Here is a 23002-nt window from a genome sequence, read left to right as displayed (position 1 = left end):
GAGCACTCTGGACCCCGCTCTGGGAATATTTCTAAATGTGAGATCCCACGTACACACATTCCTCTACCAGCAGGCTACTCTGATTTCAGAGCCTTAGTATTTTTCTTAAGAAAGGACTCATTAGGTCCAAGGACTCTTTGAGAGGACCAAACTGGGTGGTTGAAAATCCTTTTACCTCCATCTGTGAATATGAACCTCCCCATGAACACAAATCTCATCAAAGGAAGCCACTTCATTACCTAAAGGATGTGGAGCCCCTAACACTTCCCACAGACCCTGTCAGTTCTTTCAATGTTCTCCCCATTAGCTTTGATATAGGTGCACCTGCCATAGGAGAGAGTGGAATTTTCAATTTAATTTAGTTCTTTAACACACGACTCTTGTGGGGTTTAGGTAATACAGCGGGTGCTTAAGGGCTGTGTTGTCTGGGCCCCTGGAAATAGCTTTGTTTTGTTTTGTTTTTGCCAGTTTGCATGGTATGTGTCCAACCTGTAGCATCTCAGTGGGGCTCGGACCCTCTCTACATGGTAGTGCCCTGGACTCAGGCCATCAGACTGCTGAGCCCCAGGCTGACTGTAGGAGCCCTGCGCGCTGTGGGACCCATTGTGGGCTTCCCTCTAGGACCGGAACACAATCTAGAGAGGGGACCCTTTAGAAGTTATCTTCTCCATCTTGAGAAAAACAGTTGTGTTCTTCTTTTAAATTGCCCAGGATCTGTATATTCCATATGTTACAAACCTAAGGAAGTCACACCTGTCCTGCCTGTTGAGTAATTTCAAGGGAGTCTAGAATGAATTTACTAAGTGAATGGGTCTAATGGGGTCCTTCCACAGAATCATCCTATGCCCCCACTTCTCTCTCACATTTTGAATTCCCCCGGGTGTGAGTTTTGCTAGGAGTGTGTATTTTATAAAAGAATATGTGAAGTGTTCCCACAAGACAGGTCTTTAGATTCAAGTAGCCAAGGAACACGGGGGGCAGTAGAAGGAAAGGAAGCAGTAGGAGAAGACTGGGCGTGCGTGTTCTGGGCTCCTGGCTGGGGCCTCCTGTGCACAAGGCCTTCCGCAGGTGCTCCTTGGGTAAGTGAGCAGTCGACAGTGGTTATCACAATCCAAGCAGAATATCTCTCAGTGTAAGAATTCTCCACGGCCTGTGAGTAGGACACGTAACTGAGCCCAGCAGCAGGCACCTGGTTCTGAGCCCCGCGTGTGCGTGTGTCCCCGCAGATCCAGATGTACCAGCTCTCGAGGCTTCTTCACGATTACCACAGAGACCTCTACAACCACCTTGAGGAGCATGAGATTGGGCCCAGCCTCTACGCCGCTCCCTGGTTTCTCACCGTGTTTGCCTCCCAGTTCCCACTGGGATTTGTAGCCAGAGTCTTTGGTAAGTGTGTGTCTGTCCGTTTGCCCAAACCAGCTTTCTCCTGGCAGGTGGGAAACACATATTCTGGTTCCCTGCCAAGCCTCCGCGCTTCTAGAGCTGTGTGCTCAGCAAGAACAGGGTGGCGGTCGACACTCAAGAGTCTAGTCGGCACTGGGTTTGTGAACTTCACAACCGGCCTCACCTCTTGTGCTCGCCGGGCTTGCCTGGGCGCCATCGTCTGGTGGAGTTCAGCCCCGATCCCTCACCAGGTTCTCCCCAGAGCAGACATCTTTAAAGACGTGGCCAGGGGACCCCGTGCATGTCTTCCAAGCACGTGCCTCTCGTGACTCGTCTCCTCCCCCTCTCTGACCCGAGACACTGCACTGATGGCTCCTTCAGACTTTTCAACAGGGGACTTCTGGGCTCCTGTTCTTTCTCGATTCCCTTTGCACTCCTCCTGTTTCTCTTCTTCCTGCCCTTGGCTCTTCATTTCCTCTGCCAGGTCACCACTCTTCAAGAACCACCCCCAGATGCTGATGACTCACGGGTACACCCTCACAGGCCCCTCCATCTTCCCAGACGCCTCACCTCTTCCACGTGGGGGCCCCACTGCAACCACAGGCGGCTCACATTTCACACCATCTCCTACTTTCTTGATTTACTTTTTGAGAAGATTGTCTCCGTCAGAGTTAAGCAGGTGTTCACGGGCAGAGTCTCAGGGGCCTTGAGATGGCGGGGGGCAGGGTGCAGGGAGCACGTGCACTTGTGCACTGAGAGCCGAGCGACGCTGGGAGCATGGGCAGTTCTTGCACTGTGGGTTTTCCCTGCTTCAGAGTGAAAGAATCGTTTTGACAATTCAGGTGTTTTTTTTTTTTTCACTTTTTTTTTTTAACTTTGGAGGTTATTAGAGAATTAATAATCATCACCCATCAAGTGTTTTCAAGTGTCATTAATGTTCATTTACTTGATAACTTAAACATCTGTAATCTTCTCATCCTTTTTTAGATTTGCTTCTGGAATTAGAGAACATCTCAAGGGGGGAGGGTGTGCCACGCACTATTGGGAGAGCTCTCCTTTGGCATGCTTGGGAAAGAGAGCTTTGTAGATCCAAATTCTAGAAATCCTGAAATTTGCTTTTTAACAAAGGTGGGCACTAAATTGATCTTTGCATCTCTTTCCCCCAGAGTATGAGATTTTTATTCTTATTCTTATCCACGAGAACTTCTAAAGAATGTCCCATTGAGCTTTACTAGAAGAATCCATGTTCTTAAAATATTCACAGCCCCCACCCCCTTTTGCACAACTCCCTCCCCAAACTGATTCTTACTTTCTGTCCCTAAATCTCTTCTGGTTTAATAAATCATTAGTGAGATTTCATGAAGGGTTTATACCAGGGTTTAAAAAAAGAAGATAATGGTGCCTGGGTGGCCTATCCGGTTAAGCATCTGCCTTCAGCTCAGGTCCTAATCCCAGCCCCCTGGGATGGAGCCCTGTGCTGGGCTCCCTTTTCAGTTGGGAGTCTACTTACCCACTCCCTCTGCGCCTCCCCGTGCTCGTGCGTGCTCTCACACGCGTGTGCACGCGCGCGTGCTCTCTTTCTCTCTCAAATTAAGTAAATAAAATCTTAAATAAAAAGTTATAAATAAAAAGAAGATAATTAAAAACAACAACAAAAAAGCCTGAAAATTGTCTGCTTAGTTTACTAACGGAAGAGTCACCAAAATCATAAGATCTCTAGCTGTAGGCTGAAGTCTTTCTTACCAAAAATGTCTGTGGTTTTTGTTTTTTGCTTTTTACTTTTCTTACTCTAGAAATTAAAAAGAAAATCATTAGTCCACTTTTTCTCCTGATTTTTTACGGTATTTTTCAAAACCCGGGTACCAGGAGTGAAGACTGAAAGAGGGAGGGGGAAAGAAGTTGGAGTTAAAGGTTCGAAAATAGCTCAAGCATCGAATTACAGCATCTGTGAGAAAAAATTCGGCAAAGATTCCGATGGGAGGGCAAGTACTGAGGGCTTACCACCTGGGCCCTCAGCTGCTGCCTCGCAGGGAGCTCTGGGGACCCCTGGGAACCCCAGGGCCACAGAACTCTGGGAGAGAGCCTGTCCTTGCCTAAGTCAGAGAAGTCAGAGGCATAAACTCTGCTTTGGAGTCGACAGCCCTCCCGTTAGAGACTATGTGCTGCTCTAAAGTGCATTCTGACGACTTCATAAATTAAAAGCTAAAGCCGGCAAGAGCAGGATATTTATATTACGTAATCGGTGGTGAGTCTTTGAGGCGCTCCTACGTTACACATAAAGACGCCAGTGTGTGGAAGCTCTGGGGTCCCACAGACCCCTGCTGTGGTCAGCGGTCTGTGTCCAGCTGGCTGAGGCTCCTCAGATGGTAGGCAGGAAGTGCACTCAGCGCAGCACTGTGTGTGATGTCATTTTGCAAAAACTGTTGGTTTTTGTTTTGGTTTTTTGATTTGGGTTTTTTCTTTTTTTTTTTTGTTTTTGTTTTTGTTTTGTTTTTCTTTTTGCACATCTGTTCCATCTACAGTATGTAAAACCAAACCATCTTATGAGCAGGTTCTGTGGGAAGGTTTTTTAAAAACCACTTCTGCATTTAGCAGTGGTGACTTGAACTTTGTTTGTTTAGCTTCATGATGGTGGATAGCTTAGTTTTAAATCCCTAAACCTGCCATTCGTACACTAGTCTATTTTGGCCTGAAGCCCATTTCATTGTAAGCCTTTTGGCCTGAATAAACCCTAAAAACAAATGGACCTTTGTCAGCTGTTGACATTTCATATGGTGGTGCAGGATTCTCAGCTTGCAGACAGCACAGCTCCTATATTACTGAACAGGTTAGTTGGCATGAAGTACGTTCTCCTTGGAGGACACCAGCCCACGATGGGTGTGCCCTAACCTTCCCGTGGTGATCACTGTCAGCCCTCCCAAGGGGGTGTCCCAGAATGTACAACAGCCTCCTCCTGCGTGTTTCTAGTTCCGGTAGAGCGGGGTCCTGGGAGAGATGCTTGCTCTGTTCACCTTCAGATCACACCTACCTTTGGGGGAAAACATCATCTGAAAAATAGGACCTGGCTTGCTCCTGCCAGAGGCGGTGGCTGTGGTCTGAGGCTCCTGGTGTTAGAGGGTGTGCTGCTGAGCAGCTGAGGGAGGAGGCGGAGGGCAGAAAGGAAGGGTTTGGCAGAAAACACAGAAGCCACCTGTAATATAGGGAAGGATTCAGAGAGGCTTTAGGACTAAAATAGACTTAGCAAAACAAGATGGTTTAAAGGGCCAGGAAAAAAGGGCTCCCCCGGGGAACACGCTCCAATGGCTGGGAAGTGAGATTGGGCACGATCCGTTTGTGCTGCGGGCCTGCTGCAGATCAGCTGTCATCCTGCATGTCCCTCCCACCTGGTCCTGGAGGGAAGGGGGTGCTCTCACACCCAGAGCACCCCAGCCTCCCAGGAGAGAGTTAGGAGAGCGCTTGCCCTAGACAGCAGCAAAGGTGTCTGGAAAAGAGGGTGCAGGGTAAGTTTGCTTTACTGCCCCCCTTTCCCCCCCAGGAATACAGCACCTTTCTGTCACGGGCACCTTTAGGTCATGGGCGTTTCCGACAGAGTTCCGATAGGTTAACACAATAACAGAACAATAGGGCTGCTGAAGCGTCTTCAAAGGAAAGTGGTTATTTGCATTGTTCTCAGCAAATAATTTGCAAAAGTGGCTGAGTCAGCTGAATTTCAGGTTCCCTTTACTTCCTGCCTGATAAAACCCTTGGCCTGTTTCTGGGTGGCTTACAGCAGGAGTGAAGGGAAGTTGGCTGCAGTGCTGGGGGGCACGGCCTCTGGGGGCCGCGGGGGCGGCTCGGGCAGTCCACTGTCTCATGCAGGGATCTTCAGGTGCCGGCAATGAGCTCACTTTTCCACGGAGGCTCTTTTAATTTCCAGAACATAAAGGTATAAGGATTAGAAGATGGACGAAAATGAAAATAATTGAGTTGGGGCACTGAATTTATAGGTAGCATTTTTCTCTACAATCCTTTAAAAGTTATTTAAGTTTTTAAATTTCCATAGGGAGAAAAAGGTATCCATAGTTTAAGGGTTACAGATAGTGCCTCCAAGGCGAGTCAGATCAATTGAGTAGTCCCAGCCTCCAAGCAAAACTTTGGCAGGTGGGGGGTCCTTCCTTTAACCCTTCTGGCACGGTCCATTATCGAGCACCCAAATGAAGTCCTTATTTGAGGCCTTCCCAGGCTGACAAGCTCTTGGGGCTGGGCTCCCACAGCAGGGCTCCTGCGGCCTGCTGGCCGGCCTGCCCTCAGGAGGGTGGGCATCTGGAGTGGGCCTCCAGGAGCGCTGGGCGAGCATCTTGGGCTGGCAACAGGCCCCTGGGAGTCTGCGGGTGGGAGTCAGGTCCTCTCACCTGGGAAGGCTCTTCTCTGTCTAAGGCTAAGTAGCCTTGGCAAGGTCAGGCTCACGGGTCTCACTGACATCATCCCTTTACCTGGGCACTGACCTCCTCGGATCAAAGGGAACAGAAAGCCTTGGGTGACCCTTTCTGTGCTCTGGGTAAATCAGGATGCTGATGTCTGGACAGAGGAGAGCCCTTGGTGATCCAGCCCTAAGTGGTGCCATACCAAGCCCAAGCTCTTGCCTTCTCCTGCTCTTCAGGCTCCCAGACATGGTGTGCGGCTTCCACACACCCTTGGGCATTCACACCTTCTTTTCCTCCTCCTTCCTGACTCCTGACCTCGCAAGCTTCTGTGGGTTCTTTAAGATTGGGTTTGGCAGCCACCTTTCCTTAGAATGTTTTCATCCCTCTTGCTCTCCTGACAACAGGGCCTAACTCTCCCAAAACAACAGATTATGGGGTCTCTGCAGTTTTTTCTTTGAGCTTTTTGTTCATGGCTCAATCTCCAGTGCCCAGTACAAAGCCTGGCATGTAGTAGATGTTCAGTGAATGCCTACTGACTTAAATGAGAGGAACTTCTCAGCAGATAGAAGAGCGCTTTTAAGGCCCTGGGAATAGCATCAGGAAAGAGCATTTGTATTGTTAAATGCAGACACACCCAATGAGACAAATACATCCAGGGCTATATTTTCAAAGAGTGGTTAAAAAAAACAACAACAACAAAACACCTCTCTCAGCTTTTTTGTTTTCTTCATACAGCCCAGTCAGAGTTTAGAATGCTAGGGAGCACTCCACTAAAAACCTTGTTCTAAAAACCACTTGTTCTAAAAACCAAGATCCTGGGGCACCCGGGTGGGTTAGTTGGGGAAGCGACTGCCTTCGACTCAGGTCATGATCCCAGAGTCCTAGGATTGAGTCCCGCATCAGGCTCCCAGCTCCATGAGGAGTCTGCTTCTCCCTCTGACCTTCCTTCTCATGCTCTCTCACTCTGTCTCTCTCTCAAATAAATAAAATCTTTAAAAATATATATATATAAATATAAAATAAAAACCAAGCATCCGAGGATGCTTGCAGTGAAGCGTTTGACTCTTGATTTCAACTCGGGTCATGATCTCAGGGTTGTGAGATCGAGCCCAGGTTTGGCTCCATGCTTGGTGTGGAGCCTGCTTGAGTAAGATTCTCTCTCCCTCTGCCCCCCACCCAACTCCCTCTCTAAAACAACAACAACAAAACCATGAGTAAAATTTGGAGGTCCCAGTTGTCTGCCTTAAGAGACTGTGGCTATGGGTTGCATGTTTGTGCTCATAAAACTTACCCGATAATTACTTCTCTTACTTGGCTTAGATGAGGCACTATTCCCAGTGGATCTATTGAAAGGAAGCCTTGCTGTCTAAACCACAGAAGCTTCAAGTTTGTTTTATTTGGGGAAATATTTCTTTTTAAAAACACATCTCAGGTATGGTGCTGAGACCTTCTGTATTTTCTGTAGTGATGACTTATGTGGTTAAACTGGTGTATTTCATGAAGCAGACGTTTCACAAAAATATTCTTACAGTGGACTGTCTGATATCCATAGTACTTCCCCCCGAGGCCTCAGATTTCAAAGATACGACCAGTTCTCTAGTTGATCTTCCCAGCCTCTGCAACCACACCCAAGGAGGAGGCCGCTGTCCTCCACGCTTCGCGGGCCGGCCGCGCCATGAGCACTTGTGATGTTTGGGGAAACAGTGTGGCCCTGAGCTCTGTGAGAGAGACCAGTGACACGCACCCTGGCACAGGGACTGCTGGTGTGGCCGAGGCCTTGGGGAAGGTCACAGGGCATCCCAGGGCTGACCTAGCCGGCCAGGGGTGCCCAGGACCTGCCCTGTGCGCTCTTGCACAAATCACTCCGATGCGGACACCTTCCCCTTCCCTGTGGGCAGCAGCTTCCAGCCTTTCCTGTTTCTTTGTGGAACCACCTAGAGAAGCCCACTGCCGGGGGTTTCTTCCTCTCACCTGCTTTTGTTTTCCAGGACCTGATGACCCGGAGGACCACTTCTCTCTCGCCTTACCCTGCAGCCCCACCCCCCCACGTTGACAGTTGCCTCTAGTTAGATCCATGCCCTCATTTTTAAAAGTATGTCTTCCTCTTGTATTTTTAATTCCATTTGTTAGGTTACTTGCCTGGATTTAGTCATCAAGCAATTAGTTACTAGGGCTGTGCTCTGGCCCCGGGATGATCTCTTTTTCAAGTGGCTTCAGCTCTGTGAGGAAGGGGGCGCTGGGGCGAGGCCGGCTGCTCACCCCGTGGCCTGGGCCACTGGCCCTCCCTCTTACCACGTCACAGTCCGTGTAGGGGTTGCTAACATTGGCCAACTGTTCTAAGAAAAAACTATGGCAAGAACTAGAAAATAACTGACAGGGTTCTTTGAATTTTTCTGAAGGAAGATGGTTTTCACTCCATTGTTATGCTAAAATCCAGCATCCGGGCAAGTATTTAATAATGTACTTTTGCAACTCTGCAGATGGTTTATGGATTTTAGCAGTCTTTTAATTCCTTATTTCAAAAAGAGATGCTTTTTTTTTTTACTTAATTTCTGATGCTGTGTATCTAAACATCTTCCAGTTTTACTCTCAAAAATGTGTTGTGTAACTCCTTTAAAACCCCTAGAGCATCTCTAGAAAAACAGTGTAATAAAAAGTTTTCTCTTTTGAAGCTTTTTTGAATTTAACATATTTTAGAACAATAACAAAAAAGATTTATCTGAACCTGTGACAAAAATCTTAGCAGTACATTTATCTGTATTTCTTTTATTATTTGCAATATTGTTTTGACAACCTTATCTGAAATATCAGGCACTTAAAAAGGAAATAAAGTCCACAATTTGGGTTCACATTTCCCACCATCCTGCTCTGATGTGTGAACAAGAAAACGCAATGTTACTTCATCAGAAACTGGTCTGGTTTAACTTTTCTGCATTTCTGTGTTTTCCCAGATATGATCTTTCTTCAGGGATCAGAGGTCATATTTAAAGTGGCTTTAAGTCTGTTGGGAAGCCATAAGCCCTTGATTCTGCAACATGAAAACCTAGAAACCATAGTTGACTTTATAAAAAACACCCTTCCCAACCTGGGCTTGGTGCAAATGGAAAAGACCATCAGTCAGGTACGCTTCAGTCCAACCTTCCAAAGGCGTATGCCATCCTGGATTTGGAGAGCTTAACTTTCTTTCTCTCGAGACCTGTCTCCTACCACTTGGTCCTGTGGGCAGCACCCTGTGTGTTGCCGGGCAGGTAGGAAGCATATGGCCAAGTACGTGGTCAGTGACTGAGCGCGTGTCCAAGTGCGCGTGCATTGGGAATATGATGGGGGCTCTGCCACGTGCAGACAAGGGGGCAGCGGTCAGGGCTGAGAACCAGCCCAGGCTATCGGCAGCTGCTTATAGTCAAGGGGCTTCACTCCTGGTTCTTCTTCTGAAACACACGTGCACAATCAGGCCGGCCCTACAGTGGGAGAGCTTTGATTTTTTTTTTTTCAGCTGCGTGGGAGTATTTGGGATTTTCTAAAAATAACCCTTTGATAGAAAAATCATGATAGTATATATTCTAGGAGTTTGTTCCATGATATGTGTGTGTGTGTTTTCAGTTCCACATTTGTGGCTTGAGCACCTCTGGTTTCTGTAGCCAGTAGGACCATTCCTCTCAAACGTTAGGGGCGAGGGTGGGTTAAGCCAGAATTACAACTAGGTCAGCTGTTCAGTGGTCTGGTTTAGGGGTGATTTTGACTCTGTGTAAGGAAGAACCTTCTAGTATGTTTGCTGGCTCCGAAGGACTGGGCTATTTAGCAGGGGTGGATCACTACTGCAAGCATCCAGGGGCTGGATGGCTCAGGATGCTCTGGCAGGGATTTCTGCGTCAGGGCCAGCAATCAGGCCTCACCTGCTCCCAGTGCAACGAAAACAGAGCATAGAGCAGTCAAATAAAAACAAGTTGTGAAACAAAGCTGTTTTTTAAGCACGTTCTTACTCGGAGGACTTCTTATGGTCCAAGAGGAATCTGGTGACTCCTGTGGACTGCACCCAGAAGCGGTGTTTCTAATTTTATTTGCCGCCTCTCCTGTGGTGTGGCGCATAGAGAAAGAAGCAGGTGTGGCCTGGGGTGGGGAGCTGCTGTGAGCCCCGGGAGACTCTGGATCTCTGCTCGTCTCCTACACCTGTGCTGCCAAAGGGCACTGCTTTCCCACTCTGCACTTTGGTTTTTCATGAATCGATGTGTCTCTCCGTATTTAGCTTCCCTGGCATGTTTCTCTCAATGTGAATAGCTTTGGCTTATTCAGGCCCTACTTCCTGCCAGGTTCTGTGTGAATCTACATATGCACACGATCTCATTTTGTCATGACCATGGTCCTGACAGGATAAGTGGTTTTAACCCATGAGGCCCGTAGGGCACAAAGAGGCAGGCTCACTGGCCCTTGGTTTCCCTGCTGTTGAGGGGGTGGTGACCTCGCAGCTTTGCAGCACCACGGTGCGCCGCGGGATCATCATTACAGAGGCTTTTCTGTATTTTACCTGTATGTTAACTGAACTCTGTCCTTTTGATTCTTAAATGTTTGGCATTTGTGTGCACTGATTGCCTTTACAGCTCTCATGGCGTAAACCTATGTGCTCCGGCCGCCGGGGCAGACAGAGCACCGTGGTTACCTCAAGGCTGTGCCCAGGGAGGGCCCCCCATGGCTCTCAGGCAGGCAGGCAGACTCAGCAAACATTCAGTTTACCTCCTAGATACTGAGCCCCAGAAAAGAATCCTGTTTTCTCCTCCCTTTTCTGTAAAGAATACTTACTCAAAGTATCAGGGTCTGTTTAATTGTTGGAGGACTAGAAATGGACACAACATGGAGAGAGTAGAATTTTGTGTGTGTGTGTGCACCTGATTTGTTTCAGGCAGCCGTCTTGAACTTGGGGTCCTTTATTCCATGGACCCCTTAATAGCCCGGGATGTGTGTTATAATCCCCGTTTTTATAGGCAGGAAGCTGGGCATGGAGAGGGTAACATGCTCAACACTCTGTTTGCAGTGGCAGAGCCAAGAATGGGATGGGTCTCTGACAGCAGAGACCATCTTGTGCAGAAGAGGAGCATGGAACCCAGTAATTCCAAGTGTGGTAAGAGCCAGAGTGGTGCTCGTGCAAGGGCGTGTGGGAGCCAGGCTGGTGGGGTGAGCGCTGCTGACTGGGAGTTGGGAGAGATGAGTTCAAGTGGGCCCAAGGAATGAGCTAAGAGCAGGGGTCAGCACCCATTTTCTGCAGTGGGCCAGATAGTAAGTCGTTCAGGCTTTGGGGGCCGGAAGGTCTCTTGTAGTCACTCCACTCTGTCTTTGCAGCACAAAGATAATATACACATGAATGGAGTGACTGTTGTTGCAATAAAACTTTATTTGTAATAACATGCAGTGGGACAGATTCAGTCCATAGGTGGTGCTTTGCTGATTCCTGATCACAGGCATGGGAGTGAGAATTGAGGGAAATCCAAGATGCCTCTGCATTGAACTTGGAAGGGAAGGGTGGTTGTGGATTGGGAGCAGCAGTGTGGGGAATGCAGAATCTACATTTCGGGGCCCAGGTTTACATCCTGCCAAGAGTCTTGATGGGAAGCCCAGCTCTCCGCCCTCTTGCCCTGCCATGCGTTCCGTGCTCGCTGCCCCCTCCCCACCTAGAGGGTGCCCTAGTTTCAAGTCCCACTCAGAGATGAGGCCTGAGGGACAGTGCGACTCCTTGGTAGCCTGAGAGGGCCCCCAGGCTCAGCTCTTGGAGGTCCACAGGGTGCAAGTGACAGACGCATTCATTGCACCCGTCAGAGCAGCTGTCATGTATGTGAGTGGGTGGCGGCCTGATGGCCCTCTGGGGTAGTTCTGGCTCATTTCGTTCGATGCTCTTTCTGCAGATAGCCGCAGCTCCAGCAGTGGGACACAGCATGCAGCCGGGATGGGAGGGAGGGGGCGAAGCGGCTCTGCGGCTTCTCGGGATGGGCAGGCTGGGAGCAGCCACAGCAGGGCGGGTCCAGAGTTGACGGAGCCCAGGGCAGAAGGAGAAGGGTCTCTGAAGTCTGTGGCAGGTCCTCTGTTTAACTGTCAGTTGAATATGAGCCATAAAAATCCTCTGACCCAACAAGAGGGAAACCTTGGGAAGACACAGAAACAGAGAAGGTCAGGTTGTCTGTTTGCCTCGGGGAGTGCTGTCTGCCTCTGCCGGTTCATTTCAGTGTTAAGGAAAAAAATCCAAGTTGAAGGGGGACTTTGGGAGACAGAGCAAAGAGTTCTTGGGGCTGTGTTCACAGTGTGGCCCCAGGCCTGCACCTGTCATTGTACTCTGTAGGAACTTGCCAGAAATGCAGAATCTGGGGCCTCGCCCCAGACCTGCTGAGTCAGAATCTGCATTTTAACAAGATCCCCAGGGGATTCACACACACTGGAACATTTGAAAAGCTCTGCTGTGGGCAGCTTCACTGAACACACTAGACAATTCCCTGTTCTAGTTGAGCTTGTAGAATAGAAACCAGAATCTTAACAAGGTTCCTTTGTTCCGGAGCCGCTCCTCAGAATCACAGCGTTGAGACGGCCTCGTCTGCGCCGGGAGGAGCCCTCGCAGCTCGGGCAGTTTGCTCAGCTGACAACGAGGACTTTCTTCAAAGGCCAGTCAGTGCCATACCAAAAGTGGTGGGTATAGTGAGGAGGAATATTTTACCCCTGATATTGTTTAGAATTGCCCGCATGTGGTGATAATAAAGAACAGACCAGTTTTTAGTTGGGTTTCTTATTTTTAAATTCACTACAGGCACTGTAGCCACTCGTGGCCGATCCCTGGGCCCCTGCTCCTTTCTCCAGCCCTGGCAATGCCGCCGCCGAGACAGACAGACCTGGGGGCAGGGCCTGGAGGCTGGGAAGGTGGAAAGTTTGTGGCCAGTTCTGCAGGCGTCAGGGTTAACGGCTTCATTATACAGAGTGTGCACAGACTGCAAAGAGGAACCCACTGTGTCTCCAGGAGCAAACGAGCCAAGAACATAAACAGACGATTCACTAAAGAGGAGATCCATCTAGTAAACAAATATCTGGGAAAATATTTACCTTCATGCATAATTTAAATAACATACAGTGCTCTACCTGCTAGACTAACAAAATGAAACATACTAAGGTCGGTACCAGGCGCCAGGGGTAGACTGTGCCTGGCACATCGGTGTGTTGTCGATGGCATTGTGCATTGATTATTCCCATTTGGGAGGCAACTTGGCGATGTGTATCACAAGCCAGTAAAATATTCATGGCCTTTGACTCAGTAATCCCCTTTCTTGGAATGTATCCTTAGGAAATAATCCAAAATATGGGAAAAGCCATATGTGCAAGGATGTTTAGCGTTGTCATTTATAACTACAGAAACTTTATAAGTAACTAGATACCCAGCACTGGACAAATGGATTAACGGGGTTATGACACGTCGAGTAGGTAGAACAAAGAAGCCACTTGTAATTACGGTCATGAAGAATATAGAGCAACTCAAAAAAGCCTCATTTGAGGACCTGGGCTCTGCCTTCCCAACCAGCCAGAGTGCCATGCTTTGGGATCGATTCTAGAGCATACCTGCAAAACGCAGGGCTCGAAGTATTTTAGCCGCCAGGAGATAATGATGCAATTAAGCGGGATGACCCAGGATGGTTCCTGGAAATTAATGGGTCCCTGAAAGAGTGTACAGCTCTGGGCACAGCTGAGAGCCATTAACCTTAGCATAGCATCAATCTGTATGAGGGGCCACAGGTTTTGTTCCCAGGTTTTCCACATTAGTAGCTCATTTAAAACTAAATCTCAGTAGAAAGAGAGAAGGAACTGTACATTTATTCTGCAGCCTAATTATACACCAGTGCCACGGCAGTCTCGGTTTGAATGTTTGCGGTTTTTGCCCCGTTTGAGCTGTTCAGAGGTTCCGTGATGTGGCATCCTTTGTAATTTTGCTGAAGCGCAAGGTTGAACGTGAGGGTTTCATGACAGTCGCATGGAAGCAGCTTCCTTAGCTAAAGGATCACCTGCTCCCCCCTGCCAGGCATGTGCTGGGAACTCCCACGAGTTGCCTCACGGAATTCCCACAGTGATGCTGGAGATGGGTGCTCTCACCTCCGTGTCTGGGGCCAGGAGCCGAGGCCAGGAGAAGTCATGTAACTTGCTCAAGGTCATTCAGGGCATCACCAGGGGAGCCCTGATTTGAGGGCTGAGTCCGTGTTCTTGGCTGAACTGCAGCAAGAGTAAGGCCTGCTGACCTCGCGGTCACTCGGAGGGACAACAGAGGATTGCCTATCAACACGGCAAGCTTGCACACACACCCACACCGCGAATACAATACATAGTAGTTCAGGGCATAGAATGACTTTTGTGCCTAATTGGTCTTGTGCATTGAATTCCGTTGAAAAGCAGGAAGCTGAAAAATTAATCTCCAAGCAGAGAAGATTGTTAGGAATGGTGAGAAAGTAAACATGGTTTTTGAGTATTGATTTCAGGGAAGATAGGGTTCATCCGTGTTTGAGTGCTAACAGGGCGCCGTCGGGGAATGCGAGCTTTCCATTGATTCGCCCTACACTGGAATTTCTTTCTTAAAGAAGGCAGTGAAGAGTTCCTTTGTGCTCTTGTAAGGCCTAACCTCGTCTTCCAAGTGTGTGATCTGGGACGCTGGCCTTGTTTCCACCGAGCCAGCATGACCGGACGCGCAGACCCACACGCAGAGCCTCCCTGGGACTTGACTCGGGCGCTCGGAGCCTCAGCCCGCAGGGCGATCCCACAGAAGCAGCTGCAGGAGAGAGGCCGCGGCCGCTCCTGACCCCTGTGCAGCTCCCACCCCGCTCCCTCAGAGAAAGTCCAAACATGAACGACTCACTTGGGCACCTCGGGGCTGTTTTTCACACGGGTGCTTTCTCGATCACTGTTACTATTATGGGCAGGAAGGCATTGTTTCATGTTCACTCATCTGTGTGGGCGACATTTGGGTTTTGGCTCATTTCTGCATATCTTATGTGCAAAGGAGGGTTTTTTAGTAAACAGTTCCATTACTTAGCTGTTCTTGTAACTCTAAAAACCCTGTGAACTATAATTAAACTTTGACTCGGTGACTGGGCAAATAGGGCTATGATTCTTCTGTTTTGTTTTGTTTTGTTTTGTTTTTTTCCTCCCTCTTTGACCAAAGCTGATGTGTCTAACACAATAGAATTTTCAGAGAAAAAGGAAATCTGTGCTGAAATAGGAGCTAAAAATAAATTTTTGTAAAAAGCCTTTTTAAAAAAAAAAAAAAAGTAAGGTTTGGGCCTTTGGAAAATGAGTTATCCGAGACCCATACCTATTGGTACCTTGGGTTTATGTCTCAGTGCTGCTTTTGTTTTTTCTTCCCAAGTAGAATTGTTACCTTTTCAATGCAGGGAGTTTTCCTTGTTTCTCACTGACAGTACCAGGCCCGGAGTAGGTGTGTGGGGGATGTTTGCTGACAGGGCCGCACACGCGCATGTGGGATTCGTCTCATTCTCGGGGCCTGACGGCTTGTCTGTACGTAACAGGTGTCTGAGATGGATATCGCCAAACAGTTACAAGCCTACGAAGTCGAGTACCACGTGCTTCAAGAAGAACTTATCGATTCCTCTCCTCTCAGTGACAACCAAAGAATGGACAAATTAGAGAAGACCAACAGCAGCTTGCGCAAACAGAACCTTGACCTCCTGGAACAACTGCAGGTAGAGCATATTTAGAAAGCCTCTTCCTGAGCCCTGAGCGTGGGGTAGATCATTAGCGCACCAAAGCACCGGCGGGCTGGGTTTTCCCATGACTGCGGGACCTCTCCCCCCGCCCCCCGGTCTGTTTATAGTTGGGATCAAAGGTAGCCCAGGAGAATTGGTCCTTTTTATTAGGGAGCAGACAGATTATCCTTTGCTGAGGTCAGACAGTCCTGGAGCTTTCTGAGAGGCTGTCTCTGCACTTAACCCTTTTAGGAGGGAGGCCCGGCGGTGAACTGGGGTCCAGGATGCCGAGGGTTCGCTGAATGCCAGCAATTGTGCTTTGAGAAATAACCAGAAAATCAAAGGCTTGGGCTTCTGTGAGCGAAACCAGCTAGGTCCATGGAGGGACATTAAGGGAGGGGAGTAACGCAGAGATCTACCTAACAAAACAAACCAGAGCACGTGGTCATGACTTGAGAGTCCTTACTGCAAATACAAAAGTTTACTTCATGAGGGACACAGTTCTCCCCTCTAGAAGCTTCCATCTTAACATGGATGAATGTGGGTGAGGACATGTGGTAGAAAGGCAAACAGACCATGTATACAGAAGGGTGAGATGGGGTAAGCCTGGGGATGTAGTCCAGAAACCCAGCTCCCACCAGATCCAGTGTTGTCTCCACACTGTCATGCTGGGCAGACCTCTGACCTGCCCTGTCCCGATTGCTGCATCTGTGTGACACACAGTCCCTGACGGCTTAGCACAGCTACCGATCACATCGAATAACATAATGGTACGGTCTACTTTCTTAATGCCATGAATGGGTGGTAATGCTATTAATGTCAAGGAATTGTTTGGAGGGATTTAAAAAAAAACTTTATTTGCTGCAAAGACAAATACATATTTGTCCCCAAAGCATGTATTTTATGGTGTTCCTGGGCTGACCTTAGAATAAGCCTTCCATCCCCACCTAAGCCTCTTAGTTTTCTCCATAGAAAGTTACCGCTTTGCAGACACAGGCTTGGCAGTGAGATGAGAAAGGCCAGCATTGAGAGCTTAATAAATCAACCCTAGACCAAAATGCATTCCTCCCAGCAGGGACTTATCCCAGGAGACCTAGTGGCTATTTACTGTAGAGGAACAAAGAAAAGCGCTTTCCCTGCCCAGTCCTAACCACCAAGCACATTCTGAAATTTAGCTTCTTTTTTTCCCCTACAACTGAGATGTCCTAACTGGAAAGATGTTTGTGTACAGTGTCTCCAGGATGTCTTGGCTGTCCTCGAAGGGGAGGCTCACGGGGATAAAGAGCCTTATCTGGCCTGTAATGGTCTGCATGGGAGGTGGTAATTTTAAGTGGCTTCCAAACAAACTAGGTCTCTGAAATAGAACGTTAATAGGAACGTTTCTGACAAAGCTCGGACTAGCATTTGAAGCATTTGGCTCCTGAAGGTAGGCAGGACGGAAATAGAAGATTCCATTTATTGGGCTAATGCCTGCGTGAATTTTTTTTCCTCATGGTAAAGAGTGCATGTAATTTCATGTTGCTTCTCTGACACTATACCCTTTTCATGATGAGAAAAGCTGTGCAATGCTGCTCAGATCTTGAAATCCCTCAAGAAGGACTCCGGGTGGTAATTCGTCATGACGGACATCCTTCTGGCAGCGGTGTTTCACCCAGCGGCTGTGCTCTGTGGAGGGATCATTCAAGGCTGCTGCTGTGCCAGCCCACCAGTATTGGGGACCCTCGCCTTGCCAGGTGCCAGGGCCACTGAGACTCAGACACTGCTGCTGTCCAAGACCTGGGACCGGGAGGACGCTGTGTCAGTTTGTAGGAGCTTGAAGATGGTTTTCCCAGTTCCCTCCGCGAGTCACGTGGGCTTACTGTCTTGCAGCCACACTTATCTATGTTCTGTAAGACTCACACCTCCTTTTCTTTTTTTTAAAACAGTTTTCAGAGTCCAAAGATAGTGTTAACTATAATAGTTTTTGACCTTAGATCTTTGTTTTTTTCCAAAGTATCAAAATTGACCTGTTTTCTGTCTTTGTTCTGTTCCTATTAGTTGCCAGAGAGACCAAGATCCCATTTGTTTTCCTGTTAAACACTTAATGTTATCTAGCAGCTTGAGAGCAAAGGGTTCTCCCTGTTTTGTCCAGCAGCGCAAGATGATAGAAGACAATTGCATACACCCACCAAGTCGTGCCACATAATAACGGACATGCTTTTTTTATACTAAGCGTCTGTGAGTCATCAAGTGCCAGTGATCTAGGTGCTGCAGGAGGCCAAACCCGTGTACAGGAGATGTGCTTTTCTCCATGAAAGCGCTTCCGTCTCGTGGAGGAGAGTGACAGCCGTGCAGAACCGCTCACCTCGAAGCCGGGTGGCACGCGGGGATCCCGTGGGCCTCGAGAACGGGCGGTCCTTTGTGGGGGCGGTGGGCCTGCCCCAGACCCCGGCCATGGGAAGGAGTGTGAGGTTCACAGAGCACCCCTTGCGAGTGTGCACTTGGCGCGGCCGCCCCTGCCTGGCAGGCACGCCGACCTGGACGCGCAGTCCTTTCCTCCTCCTATTTTGGGCACTCCAGCGGCACAGCCGGAGCTAGACTTTGAGTCGTGAGGCGCCTGTCTGGCACAAGTGTTGTCTTGTTCAAAAACCTGTTTCCCTTGTTTCGAAAATGAGAGAGAGAAAAAAAAAATACAAGTACCGTTTTCCCCACCCCAAATTAGCGGGAACGTGTGCGGCAGGGCCGGGTGGATGAGGTGGAGCAGCGGCTCCCCGACTCAGGGAGCTGAGCGCCGCAGGAGTCACTGTGCACCGGCGACCCGGCCGGGAAGGCCTTGGGGACGGCTGCCTCTAAAGGTCGGACTGGCTGTGGCTTTCTCAGGAAACCCCGCAGCCTCCCTGGAGCCAACTGGTTGCCTGAGAAGCCGGCCCTGGTAGCTGAAAACTAGGAGGGGCAGTTGCTAGAGAGTAGCCCCTGGAAGTTCTCCATTGAGTGCAGCCGTCGCGTGCTCAGTGCCAAGGATGTGGGCTGGGCGGGAGTGGGGACACCGCTTATCTCAGGGGCAGCGGTGGAGACCCGTCAGCAAGACTGATGCTGGGACGCCTGGACCCCGGATGCAGTGAGCCCCACTGACCTTGAGGAGAATAGAAAGGATCCAGGAGGAGAGGGCTGGTGCCGCTGGGGCCGCCCGCCCCATGGGAACCACTGGGCTCTCGGTCTGCAGTCAGTCTGTGCACACTAGTGTGTGTGGTTGTACCGATGGGCCAGGCTCTGCCGCAGTGGTCCTCAAAGCTCCAGATCTCAGGGGCAGGGCCCAGCGGCAGTCCCTTTGTCCCTGAAGCTCCGCCCCTTGTTCCTGAGGCAGTCTTGGCCTGGATCAGCGCTGTCTTCCCTGTTGTCGGGGTCCCTTTGCACTGTGAAGGCGCCAGCCCTCTCCGAGAGGCCACAGCAGGGAAGATGCTGGAGACTCTCAGACTGGCCCAGCCTTCCTGCGAAGGAACCTGGGATATGTAGTCTTCCTGTGTGTCCAGAAGACCAGGCCACAGATAAACAAATAGGCTTGTCTCTGCCAAAACAGGGCTCCAAAGTGTCTCCGAGGTGGCCAGTGGAGTGTAGAGTGGATCCCCGCCAGCCCCCACCCCCTCCACATTCTCGCTGGCCAGTTCACACTCGCTTCTTTGATTCTCCAGGTGGCAAACGGGAGGATCCAGAGCCTGGAAGCCACAGTTGAGAAGCTTCTGAGCAGTGAAAGCAAGCTGAAGCAGGCCACTCTCGCCTTGGAGCTGGAGCGGTCAGCCCTGCTGCAGACGGTGGAGGAGCTCCGGAGGCAGGGGATGGCAGAACCACACAGGCCAGAGCCGGACTTCATGGGGCCCAGGCCCGCAGGTGACTGACAGCACAGGACACGGCCCCTCGCCAGAGCACGGCTGCAGGGGAGCCTCTGCGGCCTGTCCTCATGCTGTCCAGGCCTTAACTGAGAGGGACAGAAGATGCCGGAGGGAGAGAACGAGGCATGACGCGTGCTTCTCAGGGAGGACACTGGCTTGCCAGCATGCAGACTTTCTGAACTAGAACTTGCGAGTCATGGGGATGGAGGTCCCAATGTTTTTGTTGTTGTTTAAGTTGTAATCCATCCCTTCTTCAGTCCCGATTACTGTACCCAGTAGGTTTAGGTGGCACGGATGTGAATAAATGCGCCTTCGAGTTTCCTTGTTGCCTCCTTTCTCAGCAGCACTGTGCTTGCGAAGAACAGCGGGTCCTGGGCCGGGGCTGGGGCTGGGGCTTGAGGGTAGTCCTCCGGCCTGGAAGTGGGGCCCGGCACTCATCCGTGTGGGTTTGTGGGACCACACCCTCTGGTCCGCAGCAGGCAGGCGATGCAGCCGGCCCCTGTCTGTGTGTCCTGGCTGCGGAAGCCCCAGAGAACCATCTGGACGTCTTGAATTTAGCACTCTCCTGGGTATTCACTGAAGTCTGTCTTTTAAAAAAACAAAAACAGTTTTCATTTCTTTTACTTAGTCCTTAAGTATCAAAGTCATTGTAGATCAATGTTTTCTGGGTAAATCACCAGTTCTTAGGCTCACACCAAGTGTTGCTAGGGAGCGACCTGCATCGTGGACTCCGATACGTGTATTTCTTTGTGGGTTGTTGTCGCCCGGTCAGGGCCGGGTATTTACTTTTGCTCTTGTGTGAGGCAGGCACTGTGAGTCCCTTTAAGGGCACACCCTTGGAAACGCATTCCCCAAAGAAGTAGCCTGGTGTGTCAGGATTGTCATGGATGCCAGAGAGATGGCTTTGGAAAAAGCAGCTGAGCACAGTTGTTGAGAGCGGGGCGGCATGTTCTGACTACGACTCACAACATGGTGACTCTTTCCCTTGGGGGATGAGAACCCTGTGCCTTCAACAAGCAGGATGCCACTCACAGCCAGTGCGGCTTCCTCGGGTCCCTGCGTGAGGCCTCCGCACAAGCGCTCTCAAAACCAGGGGTTGAGGGCCCTTTCCGACAGCAGGATCACTCTGGCCTTTGCCATCATAGTCCCCTCTCGTCCACAGGGCCTTCTTGGGACTCTCAGCAGTGCGTGTCTTTCAGCCCGAGGTGAAAGGAGGGATTTTCATACTCAGAGTCATCCCAGATCTCCCCAGACATTTCTGAGGGTGACACGCGCACTCCCCAGTGCCTAAAAGTTGGCCAACATTCAGGACTCCCCGCGTGGGGGATAGTGGTTCTCCTCATAAATCAAGATGCCCAGCCCAAGAGCTTCTATCCCGAGTTGTTCCACCAGAAGAATTTAGAGGAGTTAATATTTGAGGGCTTCTTTCCCCCTATTTCACTCTTTGAGTCCTTAATAATGTTGAATCTTGGACATCTTCTTACCATGACTCAACAACATGGACCCTGCATTAAATAAGGAACGAAACAGCGATAAATCTCTGCCCACACTTTTGTGGTGTCTGTTTTACTTGTTGACTTTGGTTCTTTGCTTTTCAGGCCAGAGAAGGGAAGCCGTGAAGGCGTCCGAGGTGTTGGCACCTTGTGTTCCCAGTATGGTTACCCAAGTGCTAGTTACGCTATGGCACCTCGGTAGGAGCAGGAGTGGTAGCCCCCATGAGACCAGCCCCATCAGTCGCCGGGGCCCGTGGGTGCTGGGAGGTTGCACAAGCCCTCAGATACAGGTCAGACAGAGGCTCAGCCCGTGTGGGACTCAGGGAAAGAAACCTCCATAAAGCCAATTCACGTTACTGTGTGAGGATTTGCAGAGGCAAATTCTTCAACAGAGCGAATATCATGTTCTATTTTTCTCTAACACCCAACTGTATGCGCGCGTGTGTGCACATCAAGGTTGTCTTTCTTTTGCTACCATTTATGTTTTCTTCGACTTAGGACGCTAGGAGCCCACCGGAAGCACACTATTACATACACGTGTATTTGTAAATGCGTGACACACGTGTGTTCTCTGTGCTGGCACTCAGTGCTGTGGACGAACACCCAGCCCCAGGCCCCTCTTAGGGCTGTGAATGGAAGGAGCAAGAGAAAATGAGGGTGCAGAGGGAGCTACTTGAGTTAGGAGGAGTCACCAGTAGGTCCATCCGAGAGGCAAAGCACATGCAGGGCCAGAGAGGGCCAGGGCAAGGTGGCACACAGAGAGCTCTGTGGGACGCTGTTGCAGCCACATGGTGATTGTCTCTCAGCATCTACAGCCAGGTGTCCAGTGAGGGGCCTGGGGTCAACACTTGGAAGGTCAACACTTGAGTAGAAGAAGTGGAGCAGAGAAGTCACTTTTAACTATCATGACCTTCAGAGAAAATGGCTCTTGTTTCCTTTTGTTTTCCATGTCTCAACACAAGCATGTTTTTGAGCCATGTCTGACTTAGAGCCACCAGGGAAAGGGACTCTGGGACAAGCTGGCATAGAACAAACTACCATGATTAATTTTGGAAACTGCCTGATACGAATGAAAGCAGGCGCGAATGGGGGCGTTATTAGAACAACCTCCACCCACGTGTCTGTGGTCAGTGACCTGTCACATTCAGATTCATCCATTGGTTTTGACTTTGAAAGTCACGATGGTGAAATATCACGGAGACAAGAGTCTGCTGGGATCCTGGACTGCCGGACCCTTCGTCTGTTCCCCTCTGTCAAGTGTTACCAAATGTTTTGCTGGTTAAGATCCAGAAACTCTATGTGGTAAAAATAATTTACAGGCCGCATTGTCTTTACATTGATACTACTTTAAGGGTTTGTAATGGCTCCAAGTAATCTTGGACTGGGAAAGCCAGAGGGAAACTTGTGCTTCCTACTAGAAAACCATTTCTGACCTCATTTGATAGAGGAAAGCACTGAGTGAGATGATGAGATGTTCAAGATCCCCTAATGATCAGCTGTAGGATCAATTAGATCCCCAGTCTCCCATCTGCTGAAGAGTCCACACTGCCCACCTTTGGAAATCATTTCTGGCAACCTCAAGCAAGATTCGGAGTAACAATGATCCGTATTAGTAAGGAGCCCCGATCAGATGCTCTCCTAAGATGCAGGGTCTTCAGGGACCTTGAGTTAAAGACGGGGGGGGGGGGGGGGGGGCATGAGACCAGCCCCATCAGTCACCGGGGCCCGTGGGTGCTGGGAGGTTGCACAAGCCCACAGAGGAATCCTACTTCACCAGGGTCTAAATTAGGTACGGTGTTGGCTCCCAAAAGACGTTTCCTTTTTACCTTGAGACTTTGAAAACCCTTGCATTGTAATGTATTTAAAACAACCAAATTTGCCTTTGGTTTTATAGAAGTGAAATTTTCCATTTATGTCAAGTTTCTTGCTGCCATCTTTGGAAAAGATCAGAACAATTAGGGAAATGGAAGAGCTCTGGAGCAACCCCAACAGTTGTTCTTTGGACAATTTGAAACTGGTAACAAAAGATGAGGAAGAATATTCTTGGTATCCAGGCTTCATAGCACCTGCCTTTGTATATCTGAACTGAATAACCAACGATTTTGGTTGTAAACTCTTATTAGCAAAGTTTGAATTTATGCCATTGT

The 23002-nt window shown here is 49.5% G+C and overlaps 1 protein-coding gene across 5 annotated transcripts in view; it reads left to right on the top strand.

The window, feature by feature from the left end:
• The window catches only part of TBC1D1 (TBC1 domain family member 1), a 226828-nt gene extending 207145 nt beyond the window's left edge, over nucleotides 1-19683 (top strand). For 4 of the 5 annotated variants that reach the window (XM_059163716.1, XM_059163710.1, XM_059163737.1 and 1 more), the window contains 4 exons: nucleotides 1227-1386; nucleotides 8738-8907; nucleotides 15320-15493; nucleotides 19165-19683. In XM_059163716.1, coding sequence (XP_059019699.1) covers nucleotides 1227-1386; nucleotides 8738-8907; nucleotides 15320-15493; nucleotides 19165-19368 — 708 coding nt within the window. In that variant the 3' untranslated portion in view covers nucleotides 19369-19683. Of the gene's footprint in view, nucleotides 1-1226; nucleotides 1387-8737; nucleotides 8908-15319; nucleotides 15494-19164 lie in introns of those variants that run through there. The other variant, XM_059163743.1, reaches the window with a different exon arrangement.
• Nucleotides 19684-23002: the final 3319 nt, after the last annotated feature.

This window comes from Mustela lutreola, chromosome 1 (genome assembly GCF_030435805.1).
Source record: "Mustela lutreola isolate mMusLut2 chromosome 1, mMusLut2.pri, whole genome shotgun sequence".
Classification (NCBI taxonomy): domain Eukaryota; kingdom Metazoa; phylum Chordata; class Mammalia; order Carnivora; family Mustelidae; genus Mustela; species Mustela lutreola.
Note: the sequence above shows the minus strand (reverse complement) of the source record. Positions and strands in the feature narration are given on the sequence as shown.